This window comes from Dama dama, chromosome 8, assembly GCF_033118175.1.
Source record: "Dama dama isolate Ldn47 chromosome 8, ASM3311817v1, whole genome shotgun sequence".
Classification (NCBI taxonomy): domain Eukaryota; kingdom Metazoa; phylum Chordata; class Mammalia; order Artiodactyla; family Cervidae; genus Dama; species Dama dama.
In genome coordinates this window covers 900,738-924,523 of record NC_083688.1, presented here as the reverse complement: position 1 = coordinate 924,523, position 23,786 = coordinate 900,738, and the positions used below count along the sequence as shown (strand labels likewise).

At 55.6% G+C, this 23,786-nt stretch overlaps 1 protein-coding gene across 1 annotated transcript in view; it reads right to left on the bottom strand.

The window, feature by feature from the left end:
* The window catches only part of PADI3 (peptidyl arginine deiminase 3), a 29,246-nt gene that overhangs the window by 5,068 nt on the left and 392 nt on the right, over positions 1–23,786 (bottom strand). Inside the window, exons 2-14 of the mRNA XM_061147809.1 lie at positions 16,981–17,161; positions 14,505–14,577; positions 12,248–12,312; positions 11,183–11,300; positions 9,780–9,905; positions 8,032–8,210; positions 7,722–7,825; positions 7,515–7,626; positions 5,516–5,623; positions 3,745–3,896; positions 2,126–2,270; positions 1,940–2,042; positions 165–244 (exon numbers count right to left, since the gene is read on the bottom strand). Coding sequence (XP_061003792.1) covers positions 165–244; positions 1,940–2,042; positions 2,126–2,270; positions 3,745–3,896; positions 5,516–5,623; positions 7,515–7,626; positions 7,722–7,825; positions 8,032–8,210; positions 9,780–9,905; positions 11,183–11,300; positions 12,248–12,312; positions 14,505–14,577; positions 16,981–17,161 — 1,546 coding nt within the window. The remainder of the gene's footprint in view (positions 1–164; positions 245–1,939; positions 2,043–2,125; positions 2,271–3,744; positions 3,897–5,515; positions 5,624–7,514; positions 7,627–7,721; positions 7,826–8,031; positions 8,211–9,779; positions 9,906–11,182; positions 11,301–12,247; positions 12,313–14,504; positions 14,578–16,980; positions 17,162–23,786) is intronic.

Sequence of the window (23,786 nt, the reverse complement as noted above, 5' to 3'; positions counted from 1 at the left end):
TTCTCTCAAGTGAAAGCCGGGATTTAGAGACTCTCTGTCTGGGCCTGTTGCCCTCCCCACCCCCCACCCACCCTGGGCTGTCCTGAACCGTGAGCCTCAGACCTCTGTGCACAACCCCATCCCCAGCCACGCCTACCTCCATGCATGGCGCACGGCCCTCATACCTGCACAAACTTATTATAGCTGATGAGGTTTTCGTTGGAGAGAACCTGGCTGATGGAGACAGTGTTGACCTGCTGGTTGCCTGTGAAGGACAGAAAGACGAGGGGCAGGGTGGGAGCAGCCCCAGCAGAGAGGGCCACCTGCTCTGGGCAGCAGCCAGCAGAGACCAGTCTCGTGAGTCGGCAGCTCCCTGGCGTTTCCGCCCGACGTCTGAGCAAGCCTGGGTGTGTGAGGACGGCAGGGGCGGGCAGCTGCAGCGCATGAACGTGAGGCCTTCGTCCGAGCACATCAGAGTGGTGATGCTCGTTATTGGAAATGTAACCCCCACCCGCACCGGGCATTGGATGACGACTGCTCTTTTTTTGGCTAGGGGTAGGGCGGGGAGCTGGGTCACCCACCTGCCCACCAGGACCCGTCCTCATGGATACCGCTGAGCCCTATCCCTGACCTCCAAGAGGCACCTGCAGAGCAACGGGGTTCCCCCAGGCCCAGCTTTCCTGCCAGCCTGATGAAGCGCTCGTGCAGACAGGCAGGACAAGGGAGGTCAGAGCCAATGTCCTGCGACCCTCACAGCTGCCACTGCTTAATCTCTTACCCTGCACAGGCCCTGAGTCCAGGGCTCTACACTCAACACCTCATTTAGTCCTCACAGCAACCCCACAAGGCATGCATTAACACCCCACTTAACAGATGAGGAAACTGAGGCTCGGAGAGGCAAAAAGATTGCCCCAGGCTTTGCAGCTGGGAAATGGGGGTACTGGTGATTCAGACCCAAGCCAAGTGCTCATGAAGGGCTGAAGCCTCGACCAAAGGCTGGACCCACCTGCCCACGTGCAGGCTCGGTTCCCCCACGCCCCCTCGGAGCAGAGACGCAGCTCCACAGCGCCCCCACCAAGGCCGCTGGGCCGGCCACTTCCCCTCTCTGAGCCCCACATCCTCACAGGCTCTCCTGGGGTCAGATGGGAGCAGATGCCTGGAGCACGCAGCCTGGGGCCTGGCACGGTGCATGACCACTGAGACCGCTGTGCCGTTACCAGCTCTTTGGGGCCACCCGGTGGTTACATGTGGCTCGACAGCTGTGAATTCCCTCTCTGCTCGGCCCAGCCTCTCCCTGGGCCCTGCTCACTGCAAACCGCTCCTTCTAAGGTGAAGATGGCTTTCCCTCTGCCTGGTACATGAAATTTGGATTTGAGAATTTTTCAGGTTTGATCGGAGCTCAAGAAGTCTGTTCACAGTCCCGATGGGAGAGAGGGGGTTGGGAGAAACTGTATTTCCTCCATTTTACAGCTGGGGCTCCAGAGGGGTGGGAAATAGACGTGGGAAGTTACACTTGGGAGCGTTTAAATTCTGTGAAGGCTTTTCTCTTGGAGGGAGGTTTGGTCCAGGGTAGGACTGTTCCTCAGCCCGGGCTCCAAGCTCCCAATAGATGTTCCACTGATCAATCAGCAAAACACAAATTATTCAGATTATCAAGACAGCGAGGGGCAGAGCATCAGATCCCAAGTGCTAGGCCCTTCGGCGCAGAGGACCCTGTATGACTGTGCTGGTCACATGCCCCCAGAGCTGGTCGCATCTCCACTGTGCCCGTGACCACCCCCCATCACCCACCGTGGTGCTCCCTGCCAGCTCTGCTCCCACCATGGACAGTGGGGCCTGCTGCGCCAAGGGGTCTCAGACTCGGGGGGACAGGGCTGCCTTACAGCAGGACACTCCTCTGTCAAGCCGTGATGTGGCAAGGGGGGAATAGCAAAGCGGTGATGAGGGGCACAGTACCCACCAACAACCCCTTGGAACAGGAGGGCGCCCCCGTGGCCCCACTTCTGCTTTTCCTGGAAGAGCTTGAAGCAGGCGCTGGGGCTGGCCAGGAGCATCCGGAAGCCCTGTGTACAGAGAACAGACTCAGCTGAGCCCTCGCCTCTGCTCAGCTCAGCCCCGGGCCCAGCGCTGTCCCCCGCGTCCTCACCTTCCCGTCAGCGGCAGGGACGAAGCTCAGAAACTCATCCACGTGGCCGACTGCCAGCCAGTCCACGAAGAGCTCCACGGGCGGCTGCACCTTCTGGGCGTGCAGGAAGTCCCGGACCACCTGGGTGACCCGGCGGCCCCTTGACCTGCGGCCCAAGGGGTCAAAAAGAAGTTAGCCAAAAAGAGTGTGCACAGAAACACAATGACGAGAGTTCAAGATTCCTGCGACGTCTGTAAAAAGCACGTGCTGCCTTTGTGATCAGGAAAGATAATAAATATATATTTAAGTTACACTCAAGGTGAGCTCTCTACAAGGCAGACACAGGCAGGTCAATCACAGCTTACCATCCAGGCCTCCCATCCAGGCATATCCTCAGGCCCACCCTCAGACCCCACCCTCGTGTTCTCCAAGCAGCAGACGTCACCCCCACATTCAGCCCACGCTGGGCAGTTCTGGGGCTTAACTGACACCTCTCTTGCTGCAGCCTTGCCTTCTCACACATCAGCAGGGCGAGAGGGTGATCTTGTCTCACAGTCCCAGCATTTTATTTTCGTGAACTCAAACCCCATGTTTCTCTTGCCTTCTGAAAAAGTTATCAAATGGCATGGCCCAAACATCCTCTGTCTGTGAGATCACGTCTTTGAGGATGGGTGGTCCCCTTCAAAGCTTCTGGTTTCACCTGTTATCTGATCACAAGTCTGTTCTAACCACTTTGCTGAATTTGATTGGCTCTGTCTTAGCCTGCTGCTGCTGCTGCTGCTAAGTCACTTCAGTCATGTCCGACTCTGTGCGACCCCATAGACGGCAGCCCACCAGGCTCCCCCGTCCCTGGGATTCTCCAGGCAAGAACACTGGAGTGGGTTGCCATTTCCCTCTCCAGTGCATGAAAGTGAAGTGTGAAAGTGAAGTCGCTCAGTCGTGTCCGACTCTTTGCGACCCCATGGACTGCAGCCTACCAGGCTCCTCCGTCCACGGGATTTTCCAGGCAAGAGGACTGGAGTGGGTGCCATTGCCTTCTCCACTGTCTTGGTCTATTCCCATAGCAAATAACCATTGTCACAGGATTCCTTTTGTTTCCCCTCAGCACCCCTGTGTCGTATGTGGAACAAGACAGTCACTCTGCCCTTCTCTGCCTCACTGCTGTCTCAGTTTTCATGTCCTACACCTTCCTTTTGCTCTCAGGGAAAGACCTGATATTAGTCATTTACATCATAGTGTGAACAATCATTGATTTAAATGCAATTTCTCCTGGGCCTGTTGAGACTTAAAACGTTTTTCTTCTATAATTATTCATTGGTATCAGCATGGATTATTTTATGAATCAGAAGACCCAAGTCTAGTCATAACTTTGCCTCCTGTGTGACCTTTCCCGGGTGACTCACCCTCTCTGGGCCCACTTGTAAAATGAGAGTGTTGGACTGAATGAGCTCTTGGGTCCCCTCGCTCTGGGCGTCTCAGACCCCCTGAGATGAGAGTGGACGATGTCTGGGGGGCAGTCCTCTGCTCCCAGCACCAGCATGGCCTGGACTGCCATTTCATCACTGGTCCTCTCTGCTTCTCTTCCAGGAGCGGAACGGCCCTCCCCCAGCCACCATCACCGCCCACCCTCCGTTTCTCACCCAGGCAAGTTGCCTCCGAAGAGGATCCGCCCCAGGGGGTACTCCTTCCTGTTGACCACCACAGGGGGGCTGACCTCCAGGTTCCCGAAGGAGTCCAGGCCACTCACAGAGTTGTCTCGTGGTTCCCGGGTCACGTAGCCGAAATCTGGACCCTGGGTGGGGAAACGGAGTCAGGCTCGGGGTGGGCAGGCTCACCAGGGAGCACTTGAACCAGTTCGCTGGGCTCTAAGCTCCTTAAAGATGGGGTGAGAGTGGCCTCCATTCTTCAGATAGAAACACTGAGTCAAAGATGGACATCCGACCTGACTGCTACCTCCTGCACGCTCAGATGCTCATGCCTGCCGAATCCAGGACGCACACAGCCCTCCAGCCCTGCTGCCGTTTCGGAGCATGTTATTCCCCCTGGTCACAGGGATCAGCAGAGAGGGCCAGGCGGTCCCCACACTCCCCGTGAGATGTGGAGCCCAGGGCTGTGGCCACTGCTTTGTCCTCTGTGTGGCCTTTCCGTCCGTCTCGCCCCGGGGCTGGTATCTGCTGCTCTAGAGGGGCCTGTTCTCAGGGCCTAAGGGGCGGGTGACAGTCCTCTGAGCCTCAGCTTTCAACTCCAGGGAAAGGGACAACTCCCCCGGGCCGTCTCTTAGAAGGAATTTAGACAATCCTGAGGCCAGGAGAGAGCTCCTCCCATCTTCATGACCCAGTGAGGGGTGGGAGAAGCCCTCCTCTCTCTATGGCACCAAGGGGGTCTCCCTTTTTTTCTCAGGAGGGGTCCCTTAGGACACATTCTCTCCCTTTTTATAGAAGTAGAGCTGATTACAGCGGTTTGTTAATTTCTGTTGTAAAGCACAGTGACTCTGTTGTACACATATATGTGTGTGTATAATTATATATATGTATTCTTTTCCTTATTCTCCACTATGGTTCATCACAGGATGTTGACCGTGGTTCCCCGTGCTATACACTAGGACTGTGTTTATCCATCCTATGTATCACAGCTTGCATTAGCTGAGCCCAAACTGCCAACCCTCCCCTCCCCTCTCCGCGTCCCCTTGCCAACCGCAAGTCTGATCTCTATGTCTGTGAGTCTGTTTCTGCCTCATAGATAAGTCCATTTGAAGACACCCTCTTTATTTTATTACAACAATAATACCAGCTATCTATGTCTGTGCTTTCTCTGCATTGGCATGAAGAAGCTTCACAAACATCTGTGAAGCCTGGGCTCACATGTTTTTACTGATGAGGAAATTGAGGCTCAGAGAGGGGAAATCACTCATGCAGGATCACATAGCATGTGGGATGCGGAGCCGGGTTGTTCTGACTCCAGAGCCTATTTTTTGTTTTTATTGGAGAATAATTGCTTCACAATGCCATGTTGGTTTCTGCCATCAGCGTGAAGCAGCCCTAAGTAGACATACGTCCCTCCCTCTAGAACCTCCCTCCCACCTCCCACCCCGAAGTCTATGTTCTTACCAGCTGCAGTCTCCTGCCTCCCTTCCCCGTCTGGGGTTGCCAGATATAAAAACATAGAGCATGGTCAGTTCAACTTGAATTTCATATCAACAATAAATGTATTTTTAGTACATCCCATGCAGTATATGGGACATACTTATGCTAAAACAGTTCTCATGGTTTAGCTGACGTTCGGCCTTAACACTGCCTCTCCTGTATTTTACCTGGCAACCCTACTCCCATCCCCGAAGAGCACGGCTTCCAGTCTGGCCCTCGGGGCAAAGCCCCTCGGCCTGCAGGCCCAGCTGTGGCCCCAACCACTCACCAGGATTCTTTTGTAAGGGAAGTTCTGCAGCTCGCCGTTCCTGGGGGAGTCAAAGACCACCGGGAAGGTTTTGTGTGGCGCCTGGATGTAGCCCAGCTCCATCTCGTCCTGCAGACCGGGGGGACACCAGTGGTGGACAGTCAGCAGCTTACTGCCCTTGACTGGCACTCAGGACTTTGGGGAAGACTTCACTCTGCCTCACGCCTGCTCTACCCTTTGAGGACTGAGGCGGGCAGAGGCCATGATACCTGCTGGCTGGAGGAAGGGCTGGAGGTTCAGGTGGGGGGTCTCCTCACCTGGGACCACAGAGCAAGGTGGGTCAGGAATGAATGAGAATGGCCTCGGAGTGTCCCTGTGCTGGGTCACAGGAGAGTGGGGACACAGAGGGCTTCGGGGTGGCCTGAGTTGGACAAAGAGGCTGCCGGGCACCAGCCATCACACATGGACTCCACGTGCGGCCCTGGGGGACTGACAGTGAGCAGGGCTGAGGTGGCCCCAGGAGGCACAGACCTGCCTCCTTTCAAGCACGTAACACGCCAAGGTCAGTCCTGAGCCCTCTGGTCCTGGAGGCAAAGATAACCCAGCACTGATGGACTGCGTGTCCAGCGAGAAGCTCACTAGAATGTCCCCAGCCCTGCTCCAAGCGTTTCACGAGTGCTAACTCCTGTAGACCTCACAATACGCCTATGAGGAGGCACAATGATTATCCCTTATCACAACCAATGAAAGTGAGGAACAGCGGGGTCTAGTTATTTGCCCAAGGGCATACAGTGAGTCAACAGCATAGCCAGGATCCAGACCAAGCCTGTTCTTGCCCTGGAGTCCCGTCCTGAAACAACCCCTGGGACAAACTTCCAACTGAAACGAAAGCTTCTTAGCTTGGTGTTCAAGGCTTCTCACCTCAGTTCTTGCCCTTTGCAGAAGCTTGCATGCATGCTAAGTCACTTCAGTCGTGCCAGCTCTGTGCGACCTTATGGACTAGAGCCCACCAGGCTCCTCGGACTCTCCAGGCAAGAATACTGGAGCGGGTTTTCATGCCCGCCTCCAGGGGACCTTCCCGACCCAGGGATTACACTGGCGTCTCTTCTGTCTCCTGCATTGGTGGGCAGGTTCTTTACTACTAGTACCACCTGGGAAGCCCTCAGAGAAGCTTGATCCTGGCCAAAGAGAACAGCTGATGTCCCTTCTCACATCTCCCACCTCTGGGCCTTTGCACAGACCAGTCCTCTGCCAGGACCACCAATCGCTCAGTTCCAGCACCGCCCTTACCAGCTCTGCGGCCTGAGGTATCTCGCCTCACTGAGAGTTCCTTCTTTACTGACAGGGCATTGTCAGGAAGATGAAATGATGCTAGGCATGGCCTGCAGGGAGTGCTCAATAAACCACACAAGTCATTATCCATTCGCCAAATCTGGTGCAGCTCAAATGCCTCCTCCAGGCAGTCCTCACTGATCTCCTTCACAGACAAGGGTGACTCCACCCGCCTCCAGGCCCCACTGGGACTTTGCCAGCACCCCTGCTCCATCTCAGACAGTTGGAGCAGAGATTTCTGTCCCAATCATTCTCTGCACCAGGGCTTCTCAGCCTCGGCTCTCTTGACACTTGGAACCAGACAATTCTCTGTCGTGGGGGCTGTCCTGTGTATTGTGGGATGTTTGGCAGCATCCCTGGGGCAAAAATGACCTTCCATGGAGGATCACTGGTCCAGGCCGTTGAGGGCAGGAGTGGGCGCCCCCACCTCTGCCATCCCCTCCGCCCTGCCCCCAGTACCTAGCCCAGATCCTGTGGGTGAATGGATGTCATATTCAACGTCAGTGTGCCTGAGTCTCCAGAAGGTTCTGGAGAGGGGGGAGAGCTCTGGGTCTAGAATCAGAAAGAGCAGGGCCCTGGGGAGGGCAGACGCAGCCCCGGTCCTCCTGGATATTCCCAGCAGCCCCGGCGTTGGAGGGGCCCCTCCCGCTGCAGGCTGGTGTCACTCACTGCCCAGCGGCCGCGGTACCTGGATCCAGCGGTCGTTGCGGTTCTCGGCCTGCGGGCAGATGGTCAACTTGCAGCCGGCCCTCCTGGCCAGCTCAGCCACTGCGTCCACGAAACACGTGTTGTTCCTCACACTGCAGATGAGCCCAGAGAGAGTGTTCAGGACACAGGCAGACACAGGGGCCACAGCTGCCAGCAGCGTCAGGGACACCCGGCGCCCCCAACTCACCGGCACACGTACACCTCCAGGGGCGGCTGGGTGCTGGGCGTCATAATCCAGGGGGCCACTCGGAACACCACGGTGTCGGTGAAGATGGGGGACTCGGAGAAATCCTGCAGGTTGAGACCAGAGGGAAACAGACTGGCCTCGGGGCCCAGCACCTGGCTGGGTCAAGGACCACCGTGGACTCGAGCGAGCTGCTAGCTCCTTAGTTTCTGGAGAGGCAGCAGTGGGTGGCCAGGGTCCTCCACGCCGGCGGCGCCTGCCTCTCCTGGGGCTGGAGGCCATTGCCCACCCTGTCTGTCCTGGCCGCCCCTACCTCGTTGGAGTCGTCCAGCAGGGTGACGTGGAAGGCGACGAGCCCCGAGAAGCCGGCGTCGGGGAAGGACAGGCCCTCCACAAAGAAGCGCTCCTCGTCCCCGTGGAAGCGCGGCACCTCGTACGACACCTTGTTCTGGCCAAGCACGTGCCGGTAGGCCTCGCAGGAGTCCGCGGGGCCTGGCGGGGGCAGAAGGGCCTTGCGAGGGGGCCCCGGGAGCAGGAAGGAGTGTGCAACCTCCCCAACACAATGGAAGCCACACAGCCACCCCCGCTTCTCACCTCCCACTCAGAGGCGAGAGAGAGGCTTAACGCCAAGGGTGGGCAGGTCTAGGGTGGGGCAGGGAGGGCACTCCTTTCCAAGGCCAGAGCTCAGGTCTCTCAGAGGGCAACTGGGTGGCATCTAGCAAAGTAATGTTTACCCCTAACCAGAAAGTCCGTGTCTGGGTAGGTGTCCTTCCTATAAAATGTAAGTAGAAGGTGTTCATGGATTGTTTACTGAGCACCTTCTATGCACCGTGGGGCTTCCCTGGTGGCTCAGACGGTAAAGCGTCTGTCTGTAGTGCGGGAGGCCCAGGTTCAATCCCTGGGTCGGGAAGCTCCCCTGTTGAAGGAAATGGCAACCCACTCTGGTATTCTTGCCTGGAAAATTCCACGGACTGAGAAGCCTGGTGGGCTACAGTCCATGGGGTCGCAAAGAGTCGGACACGACTGAGCGACGTCACTCTCACTACTATGCACCTAAGCAGCCTGGGTCAGGACTCAGACGCCGCTGTGAGCACGGTCCCTGCCCTCCAGGAACCGAGATTTCCGCAAAATCGAAACACTGCACAAATGGCACGTTCAAGGGACCAGATCAGTTGCAGCACCTCCATGCTTTGAAATACGATGCGACTGTGGAGGAGAGCAAACCAGAGCTCAACAATCACTCAGAGACGTGTAGGATGTAATTCTCGGTGAGAGAAACCATGTGGAGGCAGAATGTGGACACACACGCACACACACGCTCATGTACACGCCAGGCATGTGCAGTGCGTGTAAAACAAACGTCAGGAAGAACATACCAAATGGTTAACAGGGACACATTTTAAGAGTCAAGTTTTGCAGTTGGGTAGAAACTCTCATTTTTAAACTTTACATACTTCTGTATTTCTAAAATGAGCGTATTATTACTTGTATTGTGTTGCCCAAAAAGTTACATATTACAGAAAAACCCAAATGCATATTTGTATTTTTTGAAGGTTTTATATGTCCTTGCTTGCATTCGTGATAATGACATTGTAGCTATGTAAAGCAATAGTTTGGGGTTTATCGGGGTGGGCGGGAGATGCAGACTGAACAGAGGCAAATAGCCAGGGTGTCTGGGACTCGCTTTAAAACACTCCACCAAACAAGAAAGGATAGATAAGTAAGAGAAGCAAAATAGCGACCCTTGTTGAACCTGAGTGGTTGGCACAGAGGGGTTCTTCACAGTGTTCTCTCTGCTTCTGGGTGTGCTTGAAAATTTTGATAATCAAAATTTTTAAACGTGCTTAAGATATATTTAAAATGCATTTGTCTGCTGAAAGCATCTCAGGCACGGCTGTGCCAGGGACGCCAGGCAACCAGTCGTGAAACTCGTGCATCTGAGCTTCCTCCTCTGGGCCCTCAAGGCGGCGTCAGAGCCAGAGCAGAGCCTGCACCCTGGCCTGGGTGGGGAAACTGAGCACCCCCCGCCCCCCGGGCAGGGAAGGACGGGCATCAACTCACCGCAGGCGTGGAACACCCGCGCCCGCTCCGCGTCAGCGCTGGAGGTGTGGAGGACGAGTTTGTGGTCGTCAAACAGGGCGTCAGGGCCTTGGGTCCGCAGAATCATCACAGACATGTCTTCCAGGTCTGGGGAGCCAGACACAGGGCAGCGACTCAGGGGGCCTCCGGCAGCCCAGCCCCTCCCCAGGGCAGAGTGTGCCAAGGCCTGGGTCTCTGCCCCAGCTCTGCCTGCCCTGTGGAAATACTGAGAGCCATGAGGACCAAAGCAGGAGCATGTCCGTAAGCGAGTGATGCCGTGAGCTGTTCCTGCCCTCTCAGCCTCCGTTCCTGCTCTGCCCATAAACAGAGGCGTGGGGCGGCCAGCCCGCTGCCTGGCCCAGGGCGGATGTGCAGGAGCAACGAGCGGTGAGAAGGCCGTCCGGGCAGCAGGCGGGTCAGGGCTCTCCTCTCGGTCCGGGCATCACGCGCTGCTGCCCGGGGCCGGCCCCTCCCTCCTGGAGCCTCAGCGCGGCAGTCTCTGAAATGATCCTGCCAACTTTCAGAGTAGCTCTGGGCATCTCGTGGGTGAAGCCCCTGACCCACACCCAGGACACTGCCCCGGCATCCTTCACGGGGCCGTGTACACGGCTCGGGATGGACTTAGAATGTGGAACGTGCTCAGTTGTGTCTGACTCTTTGCGACCCTGTGGACCTTATAGTCCATGGAATTCTCCAGGCCAGAATACTGGAGTGGGCAGCCTTTCCCTTCTCCAGGGGCCTTCCCAACCCAGGGATTGAACCCAGGTCTCCCACATTGCAGGCGATTCTTTACCAACTGAGCCACCAGGGAAGCCACAGAAGACTGGAGTGGGTAGCCTACCCCTTCTCCAGGGGATCTTCCCGACCCAGAAATCGAACCGGGGTCTTCTGCACTGCAGGTGGATTCTTTACCAGCGGAGCTACCAGGGAATGTGGGGCATCGCTGAAACCCAGGCCAGCGATGCCAGCAGGGAGGAGGCTGGATTTGGGGTTACAGGAGCCTCGGACCCGCCGCAGGCTGACTGAGTGACTTCGGGGATCCCCTGACCTCTGAGCATCAACATCGTCATCTCTGAATTTGGGGCAGGCCGCCCTCACGCGTGGATGCTTAGATGAGAATTTGGGGAAAGGCTCTGACACATAGTAGGTGCTCAGCATTAGCACTCTCCAAGCCTGGAGGTGGGGGAAGACGAGGCTGCTCCTCTCCAGAGCTCTGCCCTGGCGGGGGTGCCCGCTGGCGCTGGGGTGCTGGGGAGGGGCAGGTTTTAAGGAACATTAAGGCACGCCTGGAGCTGAACCTCTGGCCCCAAGCTCTGCCTCCAGAGCCGCCCTTGTGGGTGAGACTCTGGGCAGGGTAGCTGAGCGGTGGCCCGGCGCCCCCTCACCTTGCAGGCAGCGCACGTGGCGGTCACAGTTGTCCTGGTCGTCAGAGCGCACACTGTCCCTGTCACAGTTCACCAGCAGGATGGCTCCGTACCCATCGGGTCCCCAGACCCACTGCCGCTGCCGATGGCAAAGCACAGCCGGTGACGGGGGCTCCGGCCAGGCCTGCGCCCCCTCCCCAGCTCTCTCCCGGCCACGATCCTCACCCTCCCCTTCCCTCTGCCCAGAGCCGAAAGACACGCTCCCGCTCGAGGAACGGCAGCAGCTCCTACCACTCACACCGTCAAGTTCAAACGACAGCCTTTCACGGCTGTCTGTGTCACGCCTCCAGCCAGCATCCTCTTCTCCAAGAGGCATCTTTCTGAGGATGAGACCCATCTCCCCTCCTTGGCTCCTGCTGCTCCTCCCACCTGAAACGCCCCCCCTCTTGCATAACTTTGGAGCCCAGCTCACCATGGATTTCTTCCTTGCCCATAAAGCCCAACGTGACCTCCTCTGAACTCACAATGTCTTCAGTGCCGCCACAATTCAGCCCAAAGTTCTTTTATGGTTTCAGACTTGATAGATTCCCTTTTCATATAGATTAGGGGGTCTGCAAGCTACAAATCTAGCTCACCACCTGTTTTTCTAAATAAAGTTTTATTGGAACACTGACACATCTCCCCCCCCCCCCACCCCCATATTGACTATATAGTTCTTTCATTCTACACTGGCAGAAAAAAATCACTGCAACAGAGACAAGATGGCCTGCAAAGCCTAAAACATTTACTATCTTGCTCTTACAAAAATAAAGTTTGCCAACCCCCAACCTAGATTGAAAATCCAGAAGCACTTGTCCCCACAAAGGGAGACCTAGCTCAGAGCTGGGCATGTATGTGCTTAAAAATCCTTGATGATGCTTTTTCTGCCAGTGAAAGAAGATCCCCAGCCGTTCCTGGGTTGGCTCCAACTGGCCTTGACATCAGCTGGGAGGCAGGAGGATACCTCTAATGACCTCACCCCTTTTAACCCAGCCTAGAGCAGCTCTGAACTCCATGCCCCTTTCTGGGTGCAGGCAGATGGCCTACCTTGTCCACAAAGTCCCTGTCCCTGTCTCTGTCTTCACAGTTCAGGTCACAATCCAGGGTGATATCTGCAAGGACAGGGCAGAGGGTGAGTCACAACAAGGCTCCCAAGGGCCCAGCACAGGCCCACGACCTCCACCTTTTAGCCTCAGTCTCAGGGCCCATTCTGGGGCCAGACAAATGGAAGTCATTTCCAAGAAGACAGTGCCTAAAGGTGGGAGCATTTGGAGCCTCCCGCCCTGGGCTGGGGAAAGAGGTCTTGGGGAAGATGCAGCGTCAGAGCAAAAACCCAGGTCAAATGTTGCCCCCTCCAGGAAGCCTTCCCTGAATTCTCCCTCTTCTGCACCCCTATTGCCCTCACTGTCTGGGGGACACTCTGCCCTGCACCTGGGTTGCCTGGGACATTCTAGGTCTCTATGAAGCTCCCTCGTCTCCCAGGGATGGGCCAGTGAGCCTGGGCTTTGGTGTCAGACAATCATGGATGTGAATCTAGACTCTGGCACCTACTGACTGTGTGGCTCTGAGCCTCACCTTCCCCTCATATCCCCGCCTCCATCCTACCTTCTTAACCACTCTCCCTAGAAAGTGGGAGAGCTTTTACAGTACACACGAAACCTTCAAGGGAGAGAGAGAAAAAACTGAAATGATTTTTAAATATGTGAAAAGATACTCAACCACCATACAAGAAGGGGATGAGTCTCACAAACGTAAGGTGGGGCTAAAGGTGTATACAGTGTGACCTCACGTAGACAGAGCTCAAAGGCGGGCAAAAACAGACTGTATGATCTGGGCGTGCCTATTCAGATGACAGAGCCATAAAGAAGGGAAAGGAAATATTTATCACAAGACAGTGGTTACCGTAAGGGAAGGAGCGAGTTACGATCAGAGAGGGGATTGGGGGTACTTTGGGGTGCTGGTCATGTTCCCTGTTCCATTTCTTGACCTGGGTGATGGCTGCTCAAGAGTTTGCTTTCTAACTATTCCTGTATCCACACCCCCCACCCCCGCCAACACACACATTCATATCAGGTTGACCTAAAAATTCATTCAGGTTTTTCCATAAGATGTTACGAAAACCAAAACAAACTTTTTGGCCAAACCAATACATATGTATTTTTCTGTATGTGTATTTTCCAGTAAACAAGGCGTGGGTGTGTGTCTGGGGAGGGGGAGGCAGGGAGACCCCCAACCTCAGTCTGAACTAAAGGGAGGGAAATGAAAGCAACAAAGAGACGCTGACTTCTCAGACTGGCAAAAACAGAAAAGGTTGGAAATGGCAAGACACTGCCCTAGTGGTTGGCAGGTGTATAAGAAGGTATGGCCTTTCTGGAGAGCCATTTGGCAGTATCTATCACAACGAAAATGTTCATTCCCTGTACTCAGCGGTTTTGCTTCTAAAAACACCTCCTGCAGACAGCGTTTTCAACTCTCTTGCTAACCTTCTTGCCCTCCGAAATGGCTGCCCCAGCGTGAAACCCACCCCTGATGGGAGTTTCCGGTCCCACGTCCTCAGCAGTTGAGTATCTTTTCATCCGGGTTCTGAGCACTCGGATTTTCTCCACTGTGCTTCTCTGGTTTCTGTTTTTTCCTTATTTCTATTAATTGTTCTTATTGATTCTATTAATTGATTCTTACTGATCAGCATTCTCTATTACCTGCAAACTCTGATGCAGACATGCGCACTGCAAATTGCTTCTCCGCAGTCTGACTTTGTATTTGTCCTCCGTTGGCTAGATGATTTCCACTTCAGTAGAGTCTAATTTATCAATCTTGCCCCAAGGGCCTGTGCTTTTGTTTTGCCTAGTTAAAGAAAACTTCTGACTGCTTTGAAGTTGAAGAGACCTTCTCTTCTAAAAGCTTTAAGATGTTGACTTTCACCTGGAGGTTTTTTAAAATTTTTATTTTATTTTTAACTGGAGGATAACTACTTTACAATATTGTGATGGTCTCTGCCACACACCAGCATGAGTCAGCCAGAGTACACATCTGTCCCCTCCCTCTTAAACCGGAGTCCTCCCACCTCCCTTTCCATCCATCCCTCTGGCTCTCAGAGCACCGGCTTTGGGTTCCCTGCGTCATACAGCAAACCCATCTGAAGTTTGTTTTTGAGTATGACATACGGTGGGGAGCTGAGTTTATTGAGCATCACAGGAACGCCACCTGCATCTGGGTCTGTGTTCTGGTTCTCTATTTGTTCCACTGGTGTTTATCCAGCCCAGCACCACTTTCACTCTGCCCTTGGCTGAGGCCCCCCACTTACCCACACAGGTGAGGTAGAGCACCGCATAGGCCAGGGGCAAGGAGTCTTGGCTGGAATGGTAGGAAATCTGAATCTGTAGAGAGATGGGCCCAGGGTCAAGCTGGCTGAAGCTAGGAGCCCGGCCCCAAAGCACAGGTCTTGGGGGACCGGGCAAGGAGGGGGGAGTTCCCAGGAACCTCTGTGCAGCACCGACTCAGCTCTTCCTTTCGCCTTCTCTGCCACTTATTTTTCCGTGCCTCGGTTAGCTCATCTGTAAAATGGGGACTATTTCTGAGGGATTCCATGGAGACCTGCATCCCAGTGCTGCTGCTGACTCCAGTGTGATTTCAGCAAGCCCCTGTTCCCCTTTGGATCTCAGTTTTGCCATTCATAAAATGAGGCGCTTGGTGCTGCAACTAAGACCCGGTGCAGTCAAATAAATAAGTACATTTTAAGAAAAGACAATGAGGAGTTTGGACTGGGCAGGGTGTAGGGACACCCTCCTAACTGTGGGATTTGGACAGGCCTTTACTTGAGTTCTGTGACCTCCGCCGAGGCCCTTCACCTTTCTGAGCTGCCTTAGTTTGCTCATCTGCAATATGGGCTTTGTACAGGTCCCTACAATCAGAGGACGGTGGTTCAGATTTGAAACGATCCATGTAGAAGACTGATCTCGTGGGAGGTGGGATCGGGATGGGGAATACATGTAACTCCATGGCTGATTCATGTCAATGTATGACAAGACCCACTGCAATGTTGTGAAGTAATTAGCCTCCAACTAATAAAAATAAATGAAAAAAAAAAAAAAGACTGATCTCGTAGGAAATGCGCAAGAAATACCAGCTCTTGTTATTAGAGGGCAGGGGGCGTGATGTAGGAGCCGGCGCAGCAATCCTGAGTCAGACGGCCTGGGCTGGGGGAGGATATCCTGGAGAGTTACTCTGCCATCTGGGCCTCCCTTTCCTCCGCTGTGGAGCGGCGCTGATGGCTCCGCGGGACTGATGACAGGTTGTGCGGATTAAAGCAGGAAAGTGTGGGACGTCTGGCACCGTGCCCACAGCACACGCCGGACAGCTGCTACAGGTGAGGCTGAAGACGGTGACGATAAAGCGAACTCCAGGCGGAGGCATCGAGCCCTTTCACCCTCCGCCCTCCTCTGGGACATTCCCTCCTGATGTGGTCCCTCAGCTCTCCGGCTCTGATGTCCTCTCTCCCAGGGGCCTCAGGAACTTACTGAGACCCGTCCCTCCTCAGTCCTGGGAGCCCCGAAATCCTGCAGCTGCAAACCCCCGTGTGTCAAGCCCCAGCAGGGATGCTGGCTTCAGGCACACGATTACCTGGACCTCGGACAAAGGCAGGGACGTTCTGAGGACCCTCCTCAGTCCCTGTGGTCCTCGGGGCCCAGGAATTCGGAGTGGCAGCCTCGGCACCATCTCTGGCTCAGTGCTGGGCGCCCAACGCAGGCTGGCCCAGCTCCTCGCCCTGCCCCGGGGGCCTCTGTCCCGACCCTCACCCACTCACGACTCACTAATCACGTGACTTCCGGTAAGCCACGCCCCTTCTTGGTCTATCGCCTTGCGAACTAGCTTCGTGGAGTCCTGCCCCACCTGCCGCATGAAACTCCCGGGATGGGCTAATTCGGATCCCTGGGTGGGAACGACGCAGGGCTGACGAGGGAGCTTGTCCCTAGGAGCCCCGCAGGTCAGACCCCTGAGTTCTAGCTCCCCCACTGACCAGCTCTGTGGCTCCGGGACGGTTACTCTGAACCCCAGTGGCCTCCCCTGTGACCTGCGCATCGGACCCCGCCTCTGAGGGCGTCGTGAGGGCTGGACACGGTCAGTGCTCCTTAAAGGGCCAGTTTCCCGAAACCTCGCTCCTGATGCGGAGCAGGAACCTGCCGCCTGCACGACAGACCTGACTCCCACTGCCCCTTTAAGGGGCGTCTTCTGCGCCAAGTTCACGGACCACCCCATCTCCCCAGTTTTTTAAATGTCCCCTGCCCAGGGGCCAGAACACTGCCTCCAGCCTGGCCTTGTTAGACTCGCTCTTCTGGCTGAATGGGCAGAGAGAGGGGAGGAGGGCAGGCACCCTGCCTGAGAAGGGGGCGGGTCAGGAAGGCAGCGGGCTAGGGGAAGGTGAGGCCCCGAGGGAGGGGGCCCCCGGGGCACCTGCTCCCCTCTCCACCTCTGCTTTCTCTCCCGCATTCCTAGAAACGGGGACTACGAATCAACCCGCAGCCACAGATGGGGAAACTGAGGCTCCGGGAGGAGATGAGAGTGGCCAGTAGACCCACGGTTTGTGTTCGTATGTCGCGGAGCTGGCGGCTCCAGAGCTGGGCCCTTGCCCTCTGGGTTACCCTGCATTCTGGATATGAGAGGGCACTGGGCCCTCGTGAGCTGGGTTACCCTGCATTCTGGATATGAGAGGGCACTGGGCCCTCGTGAGCTGGGTCATTCCCCCACCCCCAGTCACCCCCCAGACAAGGGGGCACGCTCACATGACTGTCGTTGAGCTCGTTGCTGGGAGAGTTCATGACCACGATGATCTGTGAGCCCACACCAAAGTGCCAACGCCGGGTATCCGCACGCTCCCGGTCCCTCTCCACGTTGGGGCAGATGTAGACGTCCACGCCAGGGGTTCCATAGACCTCGAACATCTCTGTGCCCTCAGGAACAGAGCTGGGAAGGACAGAAGCCATGGGGCATGCTGGAGGGCAGCCCTCATTCAGGTGCTTCAACTCTGGCTCAAGCTCTGCTTCCTCCAGGAAGCCTTCCCAGACTACCAGGCTTCTTAGATGGTTCCAGCAAGCTCCTAGGAGTCAAACTTGGACCCCACACAGATATACACAGTCTAATATTTCAAGGTTCTGTGTTCATTAATATTTCCCTTGTGAGTTCTCCAGGTATTCACTGTAGCGTTAAAAAGTCCATGCTGTCCAATGGCCCTGGGACTTCCTTTCCTCAGCTCTAGCTGCTCTGGGAGTCTTGTTTGAAATCAGTTTGTTCCTCCTGGTGGTCTGTAGGGTGCCCATGTGCATGCGGGAAGAAACATCCACTGCCCCAGAGCCTTCAAGCCAGCTGGAGAACTGAGGACAGCCCTGCCCAGGGAAACCAGATGGGTCAGGAGGCAGTGGGATCACACAGGGAGAGGCCGCTGCGGGGAGAGGAACTGGAAGGCTTCCTGGAGGAAGCGGCACATCCACCCACCCAGCAGGGGACAGCGGTAACAGACAATGGTTGAGCTCTTGCTCTGTGCCAGCCATATTCAAGTTTCATTATGTGTATTGTCATGTAATCCATTAAAAAGCCCCAGGTAGGTACTATTACTATCTCCCATTTTACAGATGGGAAAACTGAGGCTAAACTAACCTGTCCAAGGTCCTGGAGCCAGTAGGTGGCAGGACTGGGATCCAAATCCAGGCCTCCTGGCTCTTGAGTCCACATTCTTACCCAGGTGTAATGACAGAAATTGAAACCCTCAGGGCCCCTCCCCTGCACAATTACCATGGTGGGCTTGGCTAAGCCTTCCCAAATATCAACTCATCTAATCTTCTGCACAGTCCCATTTAATGTGGGGGAAACCGAGGCTCAGGATGCGCAAGAGGCATGCCCAAGCTGCATCCTGGCCACAGTGCCTCCCACCCCAAGGCCCTCTCTCTTCTCTGCCTCCGCATGGAGGAAAGCAGGCTTCCGCCACTCTTTTGCACGCATGATTCTGGCACTTCTCAGCACAGCTTCCCCTTATAGAAAGAGAAATACACGAAGCCCAAACTGTACTCCATCAGGCGGGTCCCATCCCAGGGCTCAGCCTGCCAGGTGTCCTCACCACGTAGGAGGAGCTGACACACCTGTGTCTCCTCCCAGGCAGGGCTGCCAGATTTAATAAAATATAGAACATGCAGTCAGACTTGAATTTCAGGTAACCAACAAACAGTTATCTTAGCATAAGTATATCCCGTGCAATATTTGGGACATGCTTAGACTAAAAAATTACTCATTGTTTATTTGGATCTGCAGTTTAACTAAGTGTCCTGGGTTTTATCTGGTAACTTACTCCCCAACCTGTCATTTCTCTATTCTGCTGTGCCCTGGGCCTGTGAGCCAGACCATCGGGGGACAGGAAGAGCCTGCACAGAGAGGCGTGGGGACACAGAGACGGAGAGACAGGTACGGAAGCCAGAGGGACAAAGACTCACACAGCTGGGCCCGGGCATGAAGGGCTCCCAGCGGCCCCCACAGCCCAGGTGCTGCTCGGACCCCAGGCCTCCCCAGTAGAGCGGCACACCTTGGGTGGTCCTTCTGACATGACCCCTACCTAGTTCCCAGGTTGCAGACTCTGGTTTGGGGTATTTCAGCCCAGCTCCCCTGCACCTTCCCAGCCCAGGCCCCGTGTGAGGCTCCAGGGGACCCCAGATGAAGACGGAAGCAGCCCTGTGCAGGAGGGTCCCAAAGAAGCCAGGGACTCGGGTGCCAGCACCAGGGTCAGGATGCAGGTTTAGACCAGGCCGGGCTGCCCCACATCCAGGTGACCGTGAACAGATCACCGGCCTCCGTGGGCTCCGTAACCTCACCTTTAAAGCGGGGTACTGACACCCACTGGGCCAACCGCAGGCGGTCATGAGGCTCAAACACGGCAATGGACGGGGCAGTCCTGGAAAACCACCAGCCAGGAAGGGGGAGGGGTTATTAAGGTAAATTAGAACACAGGAGGCGGGCATCTGGGAGCAGGCTGAGCCCGGGACTGGGGTGTCTGGGGAAGCTTCACAGAGGAAGGGCTGAACTAAGGACAAGGAGGAGACACGGCTAAAGGGAAGGGGTTTCCAAGCGGGGCCTTCGGAGGTCAAGGGCAAACTCAGGCGGCAACGAGCCTGTTTTCGTTTCATTCCTACGTAATGGGCGCTGGCAGTGATCCCTGAGTATGACGGTGGCCCGGTGGGGCTGCGGTGAGGTGTCTCAGCCAGAGGACTCTGGGGCCAGGCCACCTGGGTCCAAATCCAGTTCCTCTGCTCACTAGCCGCGTGACCTTCACCCTCCTGCGCCTCCGTGTCTGCATCGATGAAGTGGGGGTGATGAGCAGATGAAAAGAGTGCGTTTGTATGATGAACGGAATGAGCGAACGTTGACGGCCCCTGAACCCGTGCTGTTATTTCCCTGCTGGAGAAACTGAGGCCCAGATGAGATTGGCCTAGAAGGCAGTGCCCTGGACCCCTGGTTCAGGGTTTATGCCCCCCACACGGCTGTGTGTTAGAGGACTGAAGCGACGGCTGCTGGGGGAAGCCCTGTGTCAGGATGGGAGGATCTGGGCTCTCCGGTGCCTGGAGGGCACGGAAGGTGGCCCGAGGCTCACCTGGATGAAGTTCCGCCTCAGGTAAGGCCACCCCGAGCGCAGTCTGCTGCTCTAGATGGCACCCCAGCCCAGCCCTGGGCACACACAGCTGGGGACTGTGCCCTCCCCCACACGCAGGACCATCCAAGACCCTCTCCATCGCCAAGTCCTCTCAGGCAGCTGCAGGACTCCACAGCCTAGGAGCTGGTGCGTGCTGGGGAAACACGGTGGCGTGACCCACAGTTCTGGTTTGCCAGGGACCAGGGCATTTCCTGGGGTGCAGGACATTCAGTGCTAAGATCTAGGAAGTCTTAGACAAACAGGGACCGCTGGTCACCCTCACGGCATCAACCTCAGACCTACTTGTTCAAAATGCAGATTCCAGAACCATAAGTTCTGCATGCAGAGCTCTTTTAAACCATACTGATGTCCAGTGAAGTCTGAGGACATGGCTCAGAAATGCTGGACCCTGCCGCCCCCTCCCAGGGAGCGTGGAGGGGACTCAATGTCAGCTCATGCACTCCTGGGCATCAAGACAGCTCAGGCCTTCCTTTAGACTCGTCCACCCTTTCAGTGGTGAGGATGATGGTGACAGTGATGATGCAGACGGCTCCCCAAGCCACCAGATGTCAGCACTATTTCCCCACCTTACAGATAATAAAACAGAGGCTCAGAGATAACAGGTGACTTGCTCAAAGCCACACAGCTGGTGAGGGACAGAGCCAGGCCTCCAGCCAGCTCTGCCCTCACTCCCTTGCAAACCCAAACCCACCCTCTCCCTCTGAGCTCTTAAGACCTCCACCTCTGGGAAAACAAAGCTAGACATTTTAGAGCTGTGAAACTGATGGGAAAGGTTCTTTGTGGCTGAGAACAGAAAGGTTGATGAGATGACCACCAAGGTCCCCAAGGAGCTGGCCCATGGGAGTAGGGGCGATCAAGGCCCAGAGCGCTCAGGATACCAGCTGTCCCTCTGCGTTCAGTGAGGTCCCAGAGTCCCAGCTCCATCAGCCTCACCAGAAGAATGAGGTCCAGAACTCACTGCCCTTCCTTAATCCTATGTCTTCCTGCCCCTGGAAAATGCCGGCCGCACACACCCCTTTTACAAAGTCCAGGTAGTTGAGAGTTAAAGATGCACCTGCCTCCCGGACTCTGCTCTCTGCACAGGCAGGTCAGAGCTTTACATCAGACAGAATCTGGTGGAGACAGAGGGGAGCTGCTTTGTCAAATCGGGGAGGAGGTTCAGAAGCCTCCATGAGCACAGCCTGAAAGCCACTCTTCGATGCCAACCTGTCTGGGGTACATATGCGGAACTGAGTACCCGGAGGGAGCAGAAATGTGCTCAAGGTGACACAGCAGAGGGTGACGGAACCAGGGTCAGCACTCAGGGTTCCGGCCCCAGGCGCACCAAGCCTCTTGATTCTGCAAGACCGCCTCTGCTGAGCATGGGATGAGCTGTCTGCTCTTCCAACTAGGGATGGCATTCTCAGTCCTGGCTGCAAGCCAGTGCATGGCTCATCACGTCTGTGTGTTACCCTTCTCCTGAAGAATCCCTAACAGGGAAAGCAAAACCTCTGTACCAAGCCTGGGCCACCTCCAACTCAGCGGAAAGAAGGAAGACAGGGTTTAATCTGCTCGTGATTAGAGATCCCAGGGTCTTGCTTATCCTGCAAGGCTCTTCCTCCAGAAAGCCTGCCCTGACTGCTCAGCCTGTGTTAATTTCTCTTTTCTCCTCTCCTCCTCCTCCCAGTATGGCTCAGAGATTATTTCCCTGCCATCTTGTGGATGGTTTGCGGACACTCAAGGCTGTCTAGAGAGCCAGGAAAGATACTTAAAATGATGATGGTGGTGGTAATAACGGCAGCAGTTACCATAATTGAGTGTTCACATGCCAGGCATCGCCTACATGCCTTACATGCACAATCTCATTCAATCGTCCCAACAGCCCTTTGAAGTGAAGGCCAAAGTGCTCGGGCTGCGATCTGGGCCTGCCTCTCCTCCCTGGCTGTGTAACGTGGGGCAAGTGACTTGGCCTCTCTGTGCCTCAGTTTCCTCATCTCTGAAATGGGGATGACGACAGCACCCACCTCACAGAATGGTTGGAGTAGGAGTTAGCGTTAGTCACACACCCTTTAGGGCAGTGATGGGCATGGACCAGGCTCTAGGTATCGTTGCTGATATAATTATGACCTTCATTCTACAGATGAAGAGTGACATGGGAGGTTAGGTGACTTTCCCAAGGTCAGACAGCTCTTAGGAGGCAGAGGCAAGAGCGACCACCACGTCCACTGCCTTTCTCCTGTTGGCCCACAGTCTGAGCACCCAGGATTGCGGAATCACAGCATCTCCAAGTCGGAAGTGACTTTAGAATTAATCTAGCCCTTGCTTGCTTGCAAGACAAGAATCCTTTCCACAGCACCCCTGCGAGGTGGTCCAGCCTCTGCTAGAATTTCAGGACAGGGTTCTCAGAGGTCAGAGACCACATCTGCTTGTTCACCACTGCGTCCCCATGCCTGGTACACACTAGACCCCAAAGGAATATTAATATTTGATGAATATGCGGATGAAGAAACTAGGAGCTCCTCCCCATCCCCGAGACGGGCTGGTTATCGGAGGCCCGGGAGTCTCTCATTTGAGGCCAGAGGCTCCCCTCCAACCCCATGACTGTCCCACCCACAGCCTCTTCTGTGAACCTCAAGGTGGCCCGTCTATCCACATCACCCCAAGACACTGCCACCTCTGCCACTCATGGTCTGAGGCCATCCTCCATCCTCTAGAAAGTTCTGCAGGGGAGGAGCCGGTCCCAGGCTTCCTGCGGCAGGTCAAACAAGAGACACAGCTGCCCGACGGGCATGGGGTAGGCAGGGCAGGTGAGTCACCCCGCGGGCAGGCAGAGCTGGGGGAGGTGGTGGCGCCAGCCGGCACGGGCACCCCTCCTCATCACCTGGGGCTTCTCTCTGCGTCAGGAGCAACCAAGTGCCCTCCTCACTCCTCACTGCCCACCCATCCTCAGCCTGCTGCAGACTAGCTCCTCAGCTCCTCTCCTCTAGTGCCCTGGGACCTACCCTGTCTCTGCGTCTAAGTTCACTCCAGTTTTTAAAGTCTTAGTTCAAAATACTGGTTCTCAGGTGGGGCACACTGGGCGATGTCCAGAGGTATTTTTGATCATCACAAGTGAGGGGTGATCACTGGCATCTGGTGAGTAGGGGCCAGAGACACTGCTTAACATCTCCCAGGGCACAGGCTGTTCCCTCAGCAAGGAACGACCGTGCCAGCAGTGCTGAGGCTGAGAAACGCAGGCTTGTCTCAGGAGAGGGCAGAGAGCTTTGTGATGGGAAGAGTGGCAGGTGCGGGCTTCCCCTCTCCTACCCCCTGAGTACTGGTGTTCCCTGCCCAGCCTTGGACCTAAGACCCTTGAGGATGCCTTAAAAAGTAAAGTAGCTGGCTTCCTGGTGGTTCCCAGCGCCCAGCTCCTGAAGCCCTGCCCCAAGTCTCCTCTTCTTCCTGGGGGAGAGAGAAGACGGGGGCCTCCCCCCAGCCTCTGGCTTTACAGCCACGGCCACGGTGGGAGCAGGGGCATAAAGCACGGGTGCTGCTCTGTAAGTGGCAGGCGGTGGAAAGCAGAGAACACGACCACGAAGGCTTTAAGCTCTGGCTTTGCCACTTGGTAGCTGTGTGGTTGAGCCAACAGCTTGCTCTGCCTTGCCTCCATTTCCGCATCCATCAGGCAAAAGAAAGCTAACAATAAACTCAGCCCCTAGGGTTGTTGTGAAAGTCATGTTTGGGAGTTAAAGTTCAAGGATTAATTCCAGAGGCTTGTCAAGCTCTTAGAGCAGTGCTTGGCACAGAGTAAGCGCTATGTTGAGTATAAGTGATTTTTTTACGAAGGGATTCATGCCTGGTTTGCAGAGCTCACAAGCTGGGGGTGTGGGTGCCCCTCTTCCTAGTCTGGTGTGCCCAGTGAGACCCCACAGCCCAGCC